Here is a 16,850-nt window from a genome sequence, read left to right on the forward strand (position 1 = left end):
AATTTTATATTGTTTACTGTTAGTATTCTCTTTGTGCTGATAAGAATCCATTCAGACAACGAATCTTGGCATCTTTGTGTAAATGTTTTTTAATTTTGAGCACGTGGAAACAAAAAAAATAGATTTGTATTTAACCTTATTGAATTACAAATTATTAAAACACATTGGCAATATGGCTGAATTGAGTTTGGTTACCAGATCTTCAATGGTAGCAAAGTTTTACAATGGAACGGCAGTCAAAGATATAGCAAAGAAGTTTAAGGTTTCGCATCAAACTGTTTACTATCAAATTAATAAGTTTAGAAAGCATAATAACATAAGAAACTTAACGAAATCGGGAACAACGAGTCCTTCTAAGGAAATTCAAAAAAAAATTTCTAAAGCCTCAAACTGCTGCAGATAACTAGAATTTGGCGGCCAAGACCAAATTCGTGACGTTTTACGGAAGACGATTTTAAGACAATAAAAGCTAAGGATGTACCGTGCATATCAAAAGCAAACAAACTTAAAAGACTGGCCTTCGCTAAGGAACATCTGCACAAGCTAAAAGTGTTTTGGAGAAGCGTTCTATGGACAGATGTAAGCTCTTTTGAGTATAACTCATCCAAAACACAATTTTTGTAAGACTTCCAAAGGTACAAAAGCAAATAAGACGTCCCGTTTTTCAAAACGTGAACCAGGGTGGAAGCTCGGTCATGTTCTGGGGATGTGTTGCATATAATGAGCTGGGTGACTTGGTTCCTATCGTCGGCACAATGAACCGAGGTTAATAATTGACTACTCTAAACGATTATACGTTTCTTTCCTTAGATAGGCTTTTTGGAGAATCATTTATCGTGTAACAGGATAATGTCCCATGCCACAAAGCCTGGATGATTAGTAATTTTTTGAAGATGTTTCTACTTTGAACTGGTCACTTTAAAGTCCATATTAAAATATAATAGAAAACGTCTTGTCTCTTTTGAAACGAAAGATAAGAGTTTCGGTAAATAAAACCAGATAGGAGACAATTTCTGAGGTCACTTCCCTTTGGAAAGAGATGTCTCTAGAGATTCTTCAAAATTTAGTGAATTCAGTAGTGAGACGCCTTCAAAAAGTTATTGAGGCCAAAGGGGGTTATACATTTTACTAAATTCTACTTATTTTCTATACTTTTGTTAAGTTTAAATTTGGTTATTTTAGTATTATATACTTGTCAAATTACTATGCCAACTTACGAAATTACTAATAATTTTATATCTTTTTAAGTTTCTATGAAAAAATATTTGTTTGCTTATTTTTAATTTTGTGCTCGTTATAAATAAAAACAAAAAAACAAACAAAAATTCTTTATAAATCCATTTTAAAGTTAAACTTAAAAATGCACGATTTTTATTTTGTCAAAATACTTATGTCGACTAGTGTATGTGATTTTTATAAAAAAAATTTATTGACAATTTCGTTTGTTAGAGTACTCAAAGATTTTGTGTTTGAAATATTGTGATAGGAGCTTTTGGCAGTCTAAACGGGGAATCCTTTACGAAAATATAAATATCTTTTCTTTGCAACAATAATCATATGATTTGTTAATATTCAAACAAGAAAAAAGGTTTCCCTAATACTTTTGTTTTAAAACAATGATATTTGAAAAGACGTTAGGGAAATCCAAAGTTTTATTTAAATTTTATTCCAATTTTTCCAATGTATTTAAAGAATTTTGATTTGCATTTTTTATACTCCATTTAGTATATTAATAATTTAAATAAATTACGTTTAAGTTGCATTCTTCACTTGTTTGCATACTCAAATTAAAGTTAAAAAGAGAGTTAAAAAGCTATGAATATATGAACTCTTATTGAGGAATATATGAAAGAAATTTTATTTTTTGGTCAGAAAACACACATGTTAATAGTTGACAAATTTGTTTTTAATTTTCTAGGTTTTTTTTCTAGTAATTTACTTCATGATCTATTTGAATTAATGGAGACATTTTTTAATTTTTACGTAAATAAATTAAACAACAGATCAGTCAATAATACGGGTGACTAACTAAGAAAAACAAATTTTTTCTGCCAAAAACCGATTTTACTCATCAATATAATCTTCTTCACGAGCAATACATTCATTCCAACGCTTCTCTTACTTCTCGATGCCGTGCTTGTAGAAGGATTTGTCTTTTACATAAAAATCAGCGAATAGCCAGTAGTCGCTGGGGGCCAGATCTGGACAATACGGTGGATGAGGTAGCAATTCGAAGTGTAATTCGTGCAATTTTGCCATCGTTTTTATTGACTTGTGAAACAAAATTTTTTTCTTCGCCATATGCGCTCGGTTTTTCACAATTTCTGCTTTCAAGCGATCCAGTAATGCCGTGTAGTAGTTATTATTGGTAGTTTTTCCCTTTTTGAGATAGTCAATGAAGATTATACCATGTGCATCCCAAAATACTGAAGCCATAACCTTCCCAGCTGACTGTTGTGTCTTTGGACGCTTCGGACGTGGTTCATCGGTTGCAGTCCACTCAGATGATGATTGTTTTGATTCCTTGATTTCGGAGTGAAGATGTGGAACCATGTTTCATCCATTGTCACATATCGACGCAAAAAATCTGATTTATTACGTGTAAACATGGCCAAACACTGCTCTGAATCATCAACACGTTGTTGTTTTTGATCGACTGTGAGTAAACGCGGCATCCACTTGAAAAAGAGCTTTCTCATGGTCAAATGTTCATGCATAATTGTAATCACACTGCCTTTTGATATCTTTACGGTCTCAGCTATCTCATGCAATTTCAATTTACGATCAGATATAACCAATTTCTGGACTTTTTTTGATGTTTTCTGAAGTAACCACCTCAATTGTCCAATTCGTCCGACCAGAACGTTCACCATCATCGGTATCTGTACGACCACGTTTAAATTCAGCAAACCAATAACAAATGGTTTTTTTGAATGGAGCAGAGATCGAATAACACTTTTGAAGCCATTACTGAGTTTGTACAGTATTTTTTTTTCATCAAGAAGCAATGATAAACTAACACATGAAATTGTTTTGAATTCATTGTTTTGAAAATAACAAAAGCAGCTTCACTTAAACGGCAGTCACTTTTTCCTGACTAATCGAAATGTCATGAAATTTTACACATAGTCTTTTGAAGGTTGGTACTTGAACTTCATAAAAGTCATATAGATTTGGCAATGACAGCACCATCTGTGTGTCAGTCGTACCACTTATTGACTGATGTATTATGAATTGAATATTCTTTTTGTATTATTATTAGCTGTAATTTTTTTTTCAGAGTAGCAAAATATTACTCGCAATTTACGAAAGAAAACATGAGAAGCAATAACAATGCTCTTAAAATCTTCAGAGTTAGGTTTCACTTGCAAAAAATTTTACGTCTAAAGTTTTAGTGCAGCCAAATCCAAAAATCAATCTATTGTGAATGTTCATTGGAAATATGTTGCGAAATTCCAATCATCCGTTAAAATTATATAATTATTTCATTTATTAATAAATTTAAATGCTTAATTAAATAAATTAATTTAAATATATAGGATAAAAATTTTTATTATTCATTTTGTTTTCTTTTACTTAAATTTAAATTTAACTTTAAATTAACCTTTAGTGTTTCCTATTTTAATATTGCATATTGTACACAAAACAACAAGAAACATACATACATATATATGTATATATATGTACATATATATGAATAAAGCATTTAACAACTTTAAAAGTAATGCCAATATGTTTAAATGAAATTTAAAGTTGTTTTTTTACAACTCTGAAAGAAAAAATTACAGCTATTCTTATCTCTTAATAAATTAAACTTATAAATAGCTCATTTTATACATATATCGTTATTTGAGATTGTTCAGCGTATATTGTTCCAGTAGGCTTTGATAAGAAGGTTACAATTTTTATGTTTTAATCGTTATATATCATACATATGCATACTTAGAAAAATATATTAAGCAGACTTTGCAACACAAATGTATACTAGGATAATTAAAACAGTTTTTAACGAAAATTTCAATAACAATACAAGATTGTAATTAGTTAATAGGTGGCACTCTAATCTTAAAAGTAATTTTAAGGCAATGTGAAGTTTTTAAGGGTAGTTCCTTATTAAAATGGCAGTTAAACTGTTTTTACTGTGCCAAAACTGAGGTAAAGGAAAGATTGTTTACGCATGTTATCGAAGAGTCTTAAAACAACATAAATAGAAACGTGAACGATGCGAGGTGTTAAATTTCCTATAACATATTTTTACAAATAGTTGCCACTCGCCTCAGTGTAAATCAAAATCAGCTGATAACCTTTAAACTGCTTGAATGTTTCTCAGCGCTGCATTTATTGTTGTTAAGTTTAGGTTGGATTCTGCTTTATCTGGAAACACTTAACCAAAGCAAAAGTGAAAACTTGATTTAGTCTTATTTTATTTTTGTGTTAACAGCAAGTTGGTTCATCAAAGAAAATATATTAAAGTGTGAAAGGACAAAAAAAGCGCAGCGATAGAAGTATACTACAGAATTACATTTTTGATATGTTAAATTGTGGCTCTTAATATGTAGATTCAAGATTTAATGAAAACTAAATTTTAAATATTTAAAAGACATTTATTCTCCTGTGGCGGTATTATGTCACTTTTATTTAATAAAAAAATAAATGTAATGAGACGCGTGTATTAAAAAAAACAAGTGAAAATGCTTTTAATAATATATTTGATGTTTTTCACAATTATGGGTACAAATGATTTGCGTCGCAATTTTATTGTCGGCGGCCTTCAAAATTTTGGCGACAAGAATTAGATATGTTGATTTCACATAAACATAAATCCCAAAAACATTATATATAACTAGTTCGTGTCAGTGTAATGGCCACTTTTAATGCATCCAGTGCGGATACACTAACTTCATCCGTTCCTGTTGATAACTTTGAGCGATCCAATCCATCGTCAACTTTTATTTTACCTTCCCCAACAACGTCATTACAATTAGATCCTTTTGCAACAGCTTCACCGCATTTAGTTGCTTCAATGCCCTTAGGCAATTCCCATTCCACTCATCATCATCAAAGAACAAATTCTACATCCAGTTATACTTTTGTTCATATAAAAAGGGAGCCTTGTCAAGTTTCTGAAGTTACTACTTCAAATAATTGTCATCAGCAGCAACAAACATCAACATCTTCTGTAAGAACAGCAACTAATATTGGTAGTAGTGCTACATCATCAATAACGGCTTCAAGTTCCAAAACAATGTCGTCAACTTTAACAACGTTAGTAAAAATTGAAGCATCTTCTCCAAAAGTTATTGATGTAGGTAAAGGACCAGTAGCAACATTAACTACAACGCCATGCGGTCTGGGATCAAGTATGCATTTTTAATTATTTAAGCAAAAATGCATATAAGTATGTAATACGTGAAATTATTTTTCAGGTAACCCAGTTCCCATTGGTATTGCAGTGGCTCGCAAACGTCCGCAAGAATCTTCGACATTAAGTAATTCATCAACAATTTCTATGCAACAATCGATAAATAAAGACATAAACTGTTTTGGAATTCGTGTCGCCGATTTCGGTAAAATAAATATTATTTTCTTTAATTTGAAACTTTTTTAAATGTATTTTGTTATAATAAATGTAATATGTTTTGAGTATGATTATATATTATTATTTGGTAATAAATAAAAAACAAATAATAACAATTAAAAATGGCGAATGTTCAATGGCGAAACATATATAAAACTGTTTTAAATATGTTAGTAGTTTTCAATTATAAGATTTTGTTATTCTTTTAGGTGGAGTAACTTCAAGTTGCAATAACTTATACTTTACAGGAAGTGGCGATTTAATGTCAGGATCATCTCCAGAAGAACTCGGAATGAATTCAGGAGGAGTTCAAAATATTAATCGTGCACAATCAATTAATCAATCTTTTTGGCAATATCCAAGTAAGATTTTTATTTGTAGTAATTATTGATATAGATTTTACTAAAAAAACATTAAATGTGTAATTTTTTTATAAATATTTTATTATCTAACAATATACACACTAATTTTTTTACTTATAGGTGCCCTTCCACTTGAATCAGTTATTTCTATGTCACCAGCAACTGTTGGGTTACAGTATTCACGTGATACAAGCCGAGGACAAGTTGTACTTGTGCCCGCAACCGCTGCTACTTTAGGTATTATATTATAAAATAAACATTTACGAAATAATCATTCCAAAAATAATGGGTCTTATATCCTTTTTTCTGTTTATTAATCTAAACTACAAAGGTATATCGAATTTTCCACTCTATACACCCACAGATCCATTTCAACAAGCAGCGGCGGCCTTAGTTTGGCCATCATGGGCCCACAATAACACATCTGCAGCTACAGCTATCACATCTCCTCAAAATTTTATATTTCCATCAACAGCTACAACTTTACAAGGACAGCCCTATGCTGCATCATTGCAATTATTTGGATCTAATTATTTAACAGCTGCAGCTGCCGCAGCAGCTACATTGTGTCAGCATAATCCACAAACAAATAATAGCAGTATGAGTTCAAATAATTTAAGTATTGGTTCGTCAGCTTTCTCTGTAACGGGATCAGCTGGTACAAGTAACAGCAACAGTATCAATAATCGTATTTTAGGTATGTCTTCTGCTATATCGGCACTACCACCAATTGATTCCCAAAAGCAACAAAAGCAACATATGCCTGTACCAATTCCAATAACACCTCAATCATCTCTGATTGTTCCACCAAATATGAAAATTGAAGATTTTCATGGCGTTTCTGAGTTTATGACTACCGCTACAAAAACAACTTCAACATTCTCGTCATCTACGCCACTGCACCACTTAGTTGAACAACCACATGCAGGCATAGATATTGAACGAGAAAACAAAAGTGCTTCTATATCGAATTCAACCACTTTAATAAACTTACAAAATAGTAACTCTCAAGCTCTAAACTTGGTACGTTTACCTACTCCTCCAACATCAGAAACAACGGAAACGGTGGGAATCCCAGCAACACAATCTCAACTTCTTTACCAGCCTGAACCAACATCATCTTTGTTAAATTTATCCATAACATCAAATGGATCATCAACTTCATTAAACGAAACAAATATCACTTCGAAAAGTCATTTAGATGAGAACAATGAGACCCTACAACAACATGTAGTTAATATTACAAAAGTAAATCAAACAAGCAAACAACCGATAACAAGCCTAACACCACAAACGCAAGATGTGAACATACAAACTGATACACCAATATGTAGTGAGGATGAAAATTCTTCATGTCCGCATATGACTGTACAAATAACAAATTCTATTTCAACGATACCAGCGTCTGATTCCTATAATTCTCTTCCGAGCGTGTCTCATGAACAAGATATATGTGAACAGCAGCCATTGGAGTTAACAAAATCAAATGCTGAATATATTAATATTTCTAATAATCAAGTGGAAACAGCAGTAAGAACTAAGTGCCATAGTAGCGAAGCAGACAAATATAGAATCGAACATAGTTCTTATGAACAATCTTTTCAAACGGATTTAAATCATTCAGAGAAAACTTCTATATGCGAAGACATACAAGCAGTTCCCCAAAATACAATAGAATGTGAAACTTCTCATGTAGATCGGAACTCAACAGAAGATCTAACCGGACTCGAACTTTTGTCAAATATAAGTACAAGTTCATTGGCTAAAAGCAATAGCAATGTTCGTGTCAAGCAAGAACCAATTGAACATTCAGACTATAATTTTAAAAAGCAATTATTAATTAAAAATACCGCAGTAACACAACAAGTCAATGAGTTTGACATCCCATGTACTATAAACCAAACAATAAACTTGCACAAAAGTCAACTTCAATCCTCGACAGTTGAACCATTAGGTGGTTTAAATCTTCTTTGTTCACTTGCAGAGCAACGATTACAAGAAGAGGTACAAAATAGTAATAGTGAACTATTTTTGTCACAAAGTAATAAGACGTTTAAAAGCAATGAGAATAAAAATACTGATGATTTGTCTACATTTTCGTTAGCTAAAGAAACGTTATCGTCAAGTTTAGATCATGCTTTTCCTTCATTAGAAGATATAGAATTACCTTTAACGTGTAGCAATTTGGTTAGCAGCGTTACTGAGTCATCTAAACGTAGAAAGCATAAACATTCCAAATCATTGAAATTAAATCAAAACAATTTAATGATAGGTAAAAAATCAACGCGATGTACTAAGAAAAGTAAAAAGAAATACTCAAAAGAAAAACGAAGATATAATAAGGAGTTGTCAAATGATTTGGACTTTAATGATGAACAGTTGCAAGAGGAACTAAAAAGTGCATTCAGTTCTGTGAATCCAAAATGTAAAGGTTATAAATGGCCAAATCCGAAGGAAATTTTCAACATTATGGAATCGAATATGCGGATGCGATTGGCTGACATAACGCGGCAATATCGTAAAAAAAAACGTAAACTAGAAGAAATTACTAAAAATAGAAAAAAGAAAAAATGTTCAAAATTGATTGCAAATCAGTTTCAACAACAGCAGGTTCAAGCGTCTGCACTTTTACTTGGAAATCAAAATGGCTTGCCAATAAATTCAAATAATGCAAATGGTAACTTACTCACATCAGTATTGCCTCTTTCTGATTATAAGTTTGGAAAATTTTCCACTTCAAGTGGTTTAAGTAATAGTTCTACTTTATTGAATCCGTCATTTTTGCGTTTTACTGAGAAATCAAATCAAACAGTTGCACAATTTCCACCACCTGATGTTGATTTTAATGACGAAACTGGTGAAAAAGTTTCTATAGTTTCACCATGTACATATAAACCAGTGCGATTAGAACCGAGTGCGTTATCTACAGCTCTTGACAATAGAAATTTGTGTTTGGGGCTGGTTAAAAAGCACTCTTTATCAGGATCTAAAACAAACCTTATAACAGTTCCCGCATACAAAGAACGTAAACTAATGAAAATGACATCATCCGTTTGTTCTGCACACCTAAATAAATCCGAAGAATCTAGAATTATAAACGTGCAGACTGTGGGAGATTTTACACGAAAAACTCATCAAAAGGATAAAGAACTTATATTAACTAATGAACACTTATATCAGAAAGAAACACGAGTGTTAACTGATATGGGCGGCCTTTTTTATGCTGGAATTATGAAACCATTACAGCCACCAGATGTTTATGCAATTACATTAGATGGAGAGCGTGGTAATAAGTCACATATAATGTCACGTGAAGAAATATTTAAGGATACTGTGAGTATATTTAAATTAAACTTCTTTAAATATATAATACATATAATACTAATAACATAATTATTCAAATATAATTATTTTAATATATGATTTTATATATAATAGATTTTGGAAGTAACACCAAAAAATATGGAAAGTGTGCCTATTGGTACACGTTTATGTGCATATTGGAGTCAACAATATCGTTGTTTATACCCAGGTCGTGCTATTGAACCTGAGTCTTCTGACGATAATGAAACAATGAAAGACTTTGTAAGTGTTGAATTCGATGATGGAGATAGCGGCAGGATCCGCTTGCAAAATATTCGATTCTTATTAAGCGATTATCCAATTGTTGGTAAGCGATAAAAACAATAGGAATATTCACAATCTTTAGCAATGAACTCGGTGACCAAATAACTTAGTAAAAAGTACATAAGGATCATTAATAATAAAACACACTTTAACAAAGTGTATTTTTTATTTTTATCCACTTGGTTACTGAGATAGTTATACAAGATCTTGAATACCATTAATATATATAAAAAAATTATATAAAAAATGAAAGTCTTAGCTTTTATGTCTTTAGTTTTTAATTGTTTTGCTGGTTTTTTTATATTTAATATAATTTTTTATGTTTTATTAACAAGTAAAAAGTAAATCTCGCGAACATTTAAGCTTTTTGGTATTTTATATTTGTCTTTATTTTTAAAATAAATTATGGAATATAATTTTTATAGCTTATTTTTAGCTTAAATTTATAATTGCTTCGGTAATTTCAGTCAAAAATGATTAGCATTGGAACACAGTGTTAAAAATATGTAAATTTTATACCTAAAGTTTATAAAGCGAAAATTGTTTGTAGTTGTCTGTTATATATTAGCCACGCGAATACATTTTACATTATAATTTATTTTTATTATAATTTTTTCTATTACATTCCTTTAGAGTACAACGATAATCCCCTATACTCTCTAGGTAAACAGAAAAAAACCAATATGAAATCTGCTTCAATAGAAGTACAACAGCGAGAAGAATTTTCCTTGATGGCAGAAAAAAATTCTAGATCAACTCCTCCAACTCGTACAGTGCATCAACCGACCTTTGACAAGATTTCAAAGCGTGTGGAGAAAAAACATAATAAAAACACAACAGAAGTTGCAATATCGAATAATATTCTTCCAACAAACATCAACAATCCTGCTGATGGCAGTGAATCTAAACGTAAACATCATAAACGTAAAAAACGCAAGAAACATAAAAAACATCATCGTAAAGGATTGCCCATTGTTGAAAACGATAAAGTAGAAGTCAATGATGCAAATTACGAAATTGAAGCGGTTGAGATATGTACAGAGGAAATTGGATTTGATAGCTTAAATGAAACGTGTAACACAAAAAAACCTACCGATGAGACAGGAGTTTTGCTAACTAGTGGTGCAATTAAAGTTAAAAACGTTAATTTGGATTTAGACGAGGAATCTGCATCTAACTTGATGTCAGAAATTTCTGATGAGGTAAGTAAATATTTATATCTTTTCACGTTTAGAAATAAATAAAGATTTTTAGGTTAAGGGTGAGGATGAAGTAGAGCATAATAATTCGAAAGGGAGTAAAATTGCTGCTTTTTTACCTGAACGTCAACTTTGGGGTTGGATGGGTAAGGCATATCGAAAAGCTGGTGTTAAAGGGAGAGCTAGAAAACAGTTTTATAAAGCTATTAAACGAGGAAAGGAAACAATTACTGTACGTGCATATAAATTTAATTCAGTAAAAAAATATTTTTTTCACAAAATATTTTAAAGGTTGGGGATTGTGCAGTATTTTTGTCGACTGGAAGACCGGATAGGCCATATATAGGACGGATTGAATCAATGTGGGAAACTACATCTAGTAATAAGATTGTGCGAGTGCGTTGGTTTTATCATCCTGAAGAAACTATAGGATGTCCTAATTTAACTTTTCCGGTAAGACAATTGAAAGCAAATATTTAATGTAATCTACGTTGAGCTTAAAAAACACTGAATAGATTTTTAAATTTCATTTATTTTTTTATGTTATTTATATTATAATTTGAATTGCAGGGTGCTTTATTTGAATCACCACATGAAGATGAAAACGATGTGCAAACTATTTCACATCATTGTGAAGTTCTTCCATTTCAGCGTTATTTCTTAAAATTTGGCGCTGATTCAAAGCAATATCAATCAATATATGATAACAATGATACATATTACTTAGCAGGTTATTATAACCCAAGGTTACAAGTCCTGAAACTACAAGACGATATTCCAACTCTAGAAGAGCAAACTACTACAGAAGTATAAAAATTTGAAAATAAATATATAAATAATGTATGCATACATACATTCATTAAAATTTTATATAGTGTATAAATATATATATATATTTATTATAAAGGTATTATATATTATACATATGGTGTGCATTATACATATTGTATACCATTTAAACCAATTATATATTATAAAGTATATAATATAGATGTTATTATATATTATAATTATATTATAATATATTTATATATATTTTAATTACATATTATATTATATTATTTATATATATATATATATAAATGATCATTTATTTGTATGTAAATTCAATTTCGAAATTATATAAAATGCTATCTATATACATATATGGTGAGAACGAAGAGAATTATGAATAAAAATATTTTTTTCTATGTTAAATATAAATGAAATAAAGAAAATTTTAGACTTATTCGTGTGAAGTGTGAAAAATATTACTAATATAAACATTTCATACAAAACTTAACTCACACTATTACTGTACTGTAACAATTTATTGTGATAAATAAATAATGATGGACAAATGTGCTACATATGACTTTTTGTTATATACTTAGTATAGTATAACAACTTAACCAAGTTACCTGCGATGTGGTACATCGGATTTGAGTAGGTCATTCGAATGGTAATTTTTTGTCAGTCTTTATCAGAACCTACAAAGTTCACATTAAAGAAAACCTCAATATATTCTGGCTTTAAATTGATGTTTTATTATAGTATGTTGATTTTTGATTATAAACTGTTGATTTTAGCAGGTGTACCGGTATGAAGTGAGCGTAAAGATCCAAATGTTTCTCTATTTTTTTTTTTTTGTTTGTTTGCTATGACATGTGTGAAATATATTTAGTATACATCAAGTCATTGAACAGACAACATCATATTTTTTCACCGTATCGAATTTTGTACCAGAAAGTGATGATTTGCGGAAAGCATTAATTTTTTGTTTTCATTTGAAGAAAAGTGGTGCAGAGTCGCATCGAATGCTTGTCGAGGCATATGGTGATCATGCTCTATCAGAAGCAACATGCAAAAGATGGTTTCAACGGTTCAGAAATAATGATTTTGATGTGAGAAATGAAGAACGTGGAAGACCGCCAAAAAAGTTTGAAGACGCCGAATTGCAAACGATATTGGATGGAGATGACACTTTGGGTCAAAAGCAAATGGCAGAAATGTTAAATGTTGCACAACAAACAATTTCTGACCGTTTAAAAGCTATGGGAAAGATCCAAAAGTGTGGAAAATGGGTGCCACATGAATTGAATGAAAGACAGATGGAAAACCGAAAAAACACTTGTGAAATTTTGCTTCAAAGACACGAAAGAAAATCGGTTTTGCATCGGATTGTTACTGGCGATGAAAAATGGATTTATTTTAAGAATCCTAAACGGAAAAAATCATGGGTTAATCCGGGACAACCATCAACATCGACTGCAAAACCAGATCGATTCGGCAAGAAGACAATGCTGTGTGTTTGGTGGGACCAGAAAGGTGTGGTGTACCACGAGCTCCTAAAACCTGGTAAAACCGTCAATGCTGGTCGCTATGAACAACAAATGATAAATTTGAACTATGCATTGATCGAAAAACGACCAGAATGGGCCAGAAGACACGGCAAGGTAATTCTGCTCCATGACAATGCACCTGCACACAAAGAAAAACGGGTTCAGGATGCAATTAAAACACTTGGCTGGGAGCTGCTACCCCACCCGCCGTATTCACCAGACTTGGCTCCTTCCGATTACCATTTGTTTTCATCGATGGGACACGCATTGGCTGAGCAGCACTTTGATTCCTACGAGGAGGTCGAAAATTGAGTGTCTGGTTGGTTTGTTTTAAAAGACGAACAATTTTTTTGGCGTGGTATCCACAAATTGCCAGAAAGGTGGTCAAAATGTGTAGAAAGCAATGGCCAATACTTTGAATAAAATGTTTTTTACTTTCTTATTGATAATTAGTGTTTTATTTTCACCAAAAAACACTCATTTCATACCGGTACACCTAATATATAAAAAAATATTTTTTTTGAACAAATATAAATATATTTATTTCCCACGACTCTTTTCAGTGAAAATTCAAAAACCCAGAGTAAACAAACCGTGATAATATGTCGTTAAGATTACAATTAGAAATATTCGTAGGAATTGGATGCCATTGTTTGTTTTAATACATAATTGTTTCAGCAAATTATTATGTATGCATTATTATATTTTGTATATGATAAATGTGAGTTATATATTAAGACTTGTATATTAGCACTTGGGTGAACAACAGAATTTAAAATCTGCACTTCATAATCTGTTGAAAGAATAATTATGTGGTAAAAAAATTTATATGGGCGCGAATCCAATTACCCGGGTACGGCAATCTGACAACTATATTAGTGCAGTAAGGTAATTTTTTCATTTTTTTTCATTGACTATACAAAGAACGAATGGACACGCCACTTTGTCATGTACAAATTTGCAAGCTAAAATTAGTATATATCGTAGTAAAATAGGTTTCACAAAATAGCTATATTTTCTAAAATCCATTCTGAAATGGGCTTACCCGGTACTTGGAGTTGTGTTAAAAAATATAAATCACCAATTTCCCAACTGAGCTGTGGTGTCCTCAGATTTGACATTCTCTAGTGGTTTACTATCTCCATTCAATCTACGAATAAAAACCCTTAACACCGAAACTTAGAACATGGTGGACAACCATCGTCGTGATAATAAGAGAGACCATTTGTATAATAATGATCTCCAAATTGTTTAACTACTCTATTACGTCACAACAATAAGGCGATAAATTTAAATAGTATTTCTACCTATGATACAGTGTATGGTGTGAAATAATTTTGCAGACTTTTCGTTCGCAATGCCTTTGCTTTCTATGAGATTCGCAAATAGAAATGTTCACTAATGATTTGATTAATGAGATTATACATCAAGGCATCAAAAGCATTGGATCTGGATGGCATATCTATACTTAATTATTCTCTTGGTACTCTTGGTATTTCAGTCTTAACTGATATTTTAAATACTTCGTTTGGCTCGCACATCACACTTAACGCAGGTAATACGAGCAAAAAAATTTCCTTATGAGGCTAAAGGAAAGCGCGGGGGTCATATGCATCATATAAGCAGGTCTTTCTTATATTTCCAGTACCTAGGTTTTGTAGTCATTGATTCTTGAACAGATATCGACACTTATTCATTCATTAAAATAGTTTCTGAAAGTGTCTTAATACCATCACTAACCAAATATGTCCTGTATGCGCAAAATATTAGTTGCTACGCCATTTGATACAGTCTTCCACATACTTTTGCTCAAAGACATCTATCTTCGACTTAATAAAATGATGGATCAGTAGCTATCTCATACGCACATCTTTTTTGATTTAAAGCGGAAAATATCCCAGATCATGAAATTGAAACAAGGAGTCCCACACGGCAGTGTTTTTTTACGAATTTATTTCAAGCATTAGAGTCATTACGCATGCAGATGATTGTACAATTTTCTTATCTGTCAATGACCCTGTTGCATTGTGCAACAAAATCAATGAATACCTTCCTTAAGTTACTGAACAATTAGGATAATAATAATAATAATAATAATAATAATAATAATAACAGGTTTCTTCATTGCGTTATTAAAGCTGGACAGCTACAAAGAATGTGCATGTTCGTTTCCTCATCTTCGAGGCATAATCTGCATTCCGAGTTAGCAGATAATTGTAGTTTATGAAGGTGATATTTCAGAACATAATGCCCTGTAATGAAACCCGTTAACAACCTTAAATTACATTTCGAATGTCTTTAAATTTAAGAATGTCTTTGTAGGAGTACGGTGTTATCAGTGCTTTGTTTTGTCTGAGTCCTGGTAAGTTTACCCAGTACTCCAGCCGCATATGATTTTCCATTTCCCTGATCATCTGTTTTGTATTGGTACAGTTTATTCCACAAAAGGGTTGAGGGCCTATAAAAGCAGATTTTGATGCAGTTCTGGCTAGCTCATCAGCTTTTTCATTTCCTAAAAGTCCCCTGTGACCCGGAACCCAGTAAAGGCTTATCTTATTCCGAGCTGCAATTGATTGCAGAAGCTCGTTTTGATTTGAAAGTCCAAGAACAATTAGGATATAAAATCTTCACATATCAATGAGTACAAAATTCATGAATATCTTTCTCAAGTGCCTGAACATTTATGATATACAAACTTTCCACTTTGCTTCTAAGACTAGAGAGACCTTGCGATTATACCAATTTCATCGCAAACTAGTAAATATAAACCACAATATCTACTAAATGGGAACATTCTAAATAGTTATTTGTCACATATTTACAACTCCGTTCCCAATGGGTGACCTAATTGGAGCTATACTCCATATAAGGTTGTCTATATGCAAAATTGTTTTGTAATTGTTTTCAAGGACATGTTTTAATATCGAAATACATTAATTAGTTTCTTTTGTATATAAAATAAAGAAAACTTTCCTTGAAAATATATTAAAGCGAAATTTAAAATATTGTAATTCAAAACAATAATAGTAGCATTGACTTTGTATAATTTGGATGTTTTGTTTAGTTATAACCAAAAAATTATATATTTTATGTTTTTGATGAAGAGCGTCAGGGTGGTCTAAAAGAGGTCACGACTGAAAAAAATTTGAACAAATCCATTATATTGTGTTAGATGATCCAAAAATTTAATTGCGTAAGATAGCAGAGATGACAAGCATATCATATGAACGTGTATCGAATATTTTACATGAATATTTGGGTATGAAAGTGCTTCCGACAAAATGGGTGCAGCGTTTGCTTCTAATTGATCAAAAATGATAACGACAACGACTTCGACATTTAAAACACTGTTTGAAAATGCTTATGCACAATCTAGCTGCGTGTGAGCATCGAGCAGTGATAATTATCAGACAGGGATCCCTTACATCACACCTGTGGGAAAACAACAAGCCATAGAATGGATAGAGCCCGGGGGTGGTGTTTCCAAACAACCACGAACTCAGCAATCCGCTGGAAAAGTTTTGGTTTTAGATTATTTGGAAAAAGGAAAAACAATAGCATTAGATTACTATTGTATATTACGAGTATTGAGTTTATTGAATGAGGAATTCAAGAAAAAATGACAATATTTGTTGAAGAAAAAACGTTTGTTTTTGCTGGATAACGCACCTGTTCACACGCCAATCAAAACCATGGCAAAATTAAATGAATTACGGTACGAATTGCTTGAATTGTCATCAGTGCCATCAGTGACTATAACTTG

General features: G+C 31.6%; 1 protein-coding gene across 3 annotated transcripts; it reads left to right on the forward strand.

Annotated features, from left to right (window-relative positions):
• Positions 1-3,986: 3,986 nt before the first annotated feature.
• On the forward strand, positions 3,987-11,640 carry LOC119685860 (protein winged eye). 3 transcript variants are annotated; one of them, XM_038100257.1, is made up of 10 exons: positions 3,987-5,360; positions 5,427-5,567; positions 5,788-5,940; positions 6,061-6,177; positions 6,272-9,273; positions 9,379-9,610; positions 10,201-10,769; positions 10,822-10,998; positions 11,058-11,219; positions 11,337-11,640. In XM_038100257.1, the coding sequence occupies exons 1-10, from the start codon at positions 4,862-4,864 to the stop codon at positions 11,577-11,579; spliced, it is 5,295 nt and encodes a 1,764-aa protein (XP_037956185.1). In that variant the 5' UTR covers positions 3,987-4,861; the 3' UTR covers positions 11,580-11,640. The 3 variants fall into 3 exon arrangements, with proteins under 3 accessions (XP_037956185.1, XP_037956186.1, XP_037956187.1); XM_038100258.1 differs by having other exon boundaries at positions 10,231-10,769; XM_038100259.1 differs by having other exon boundaries at positions 6,305-9,273.
• Positions 11,641-16,850: the final 5,210 nt, after the last annotated feature.

Source organism: Teleopsis dalmanni, chromosome 2 (assembly GCF_002237135.1).
Source record: "Teleopsis dalmanni isolate 2A chromosome 2, ASM223713v2, whole genome shotgun sequence".
In the NCBI taxonomy this organism is placed as follows: Eukaryota; Metazoa; Arthropoda; class Insecta; order Diptera; family Diopsidae; genus Teleopsis; species Teleopsis dalmanni.

Bases quoted from the DNA above. Each gene is read 5' to 3' on its own strand.
- LOC119685860 (XM_038100257.1), top strand. From the start codon at position 4,862: ATGGCCACTTTTAATGCATCCAGTGCGGATACACTAACTTCATCCGTT. The intron at 6,178-6,271 runs GTATTATATTAT...TAAACTACAAAG, and splicing joins CGCAACCGCTGCTACTTTAG to GTATATCGAATTTTCCACTC. The intron at 11,220-11,336 runs GTAAGACAATTG...TTTGAATTGCAG, and splicing joins GTCCTAATTTAACTTTTCCG to GGTGCTTTATTTGAATCACC.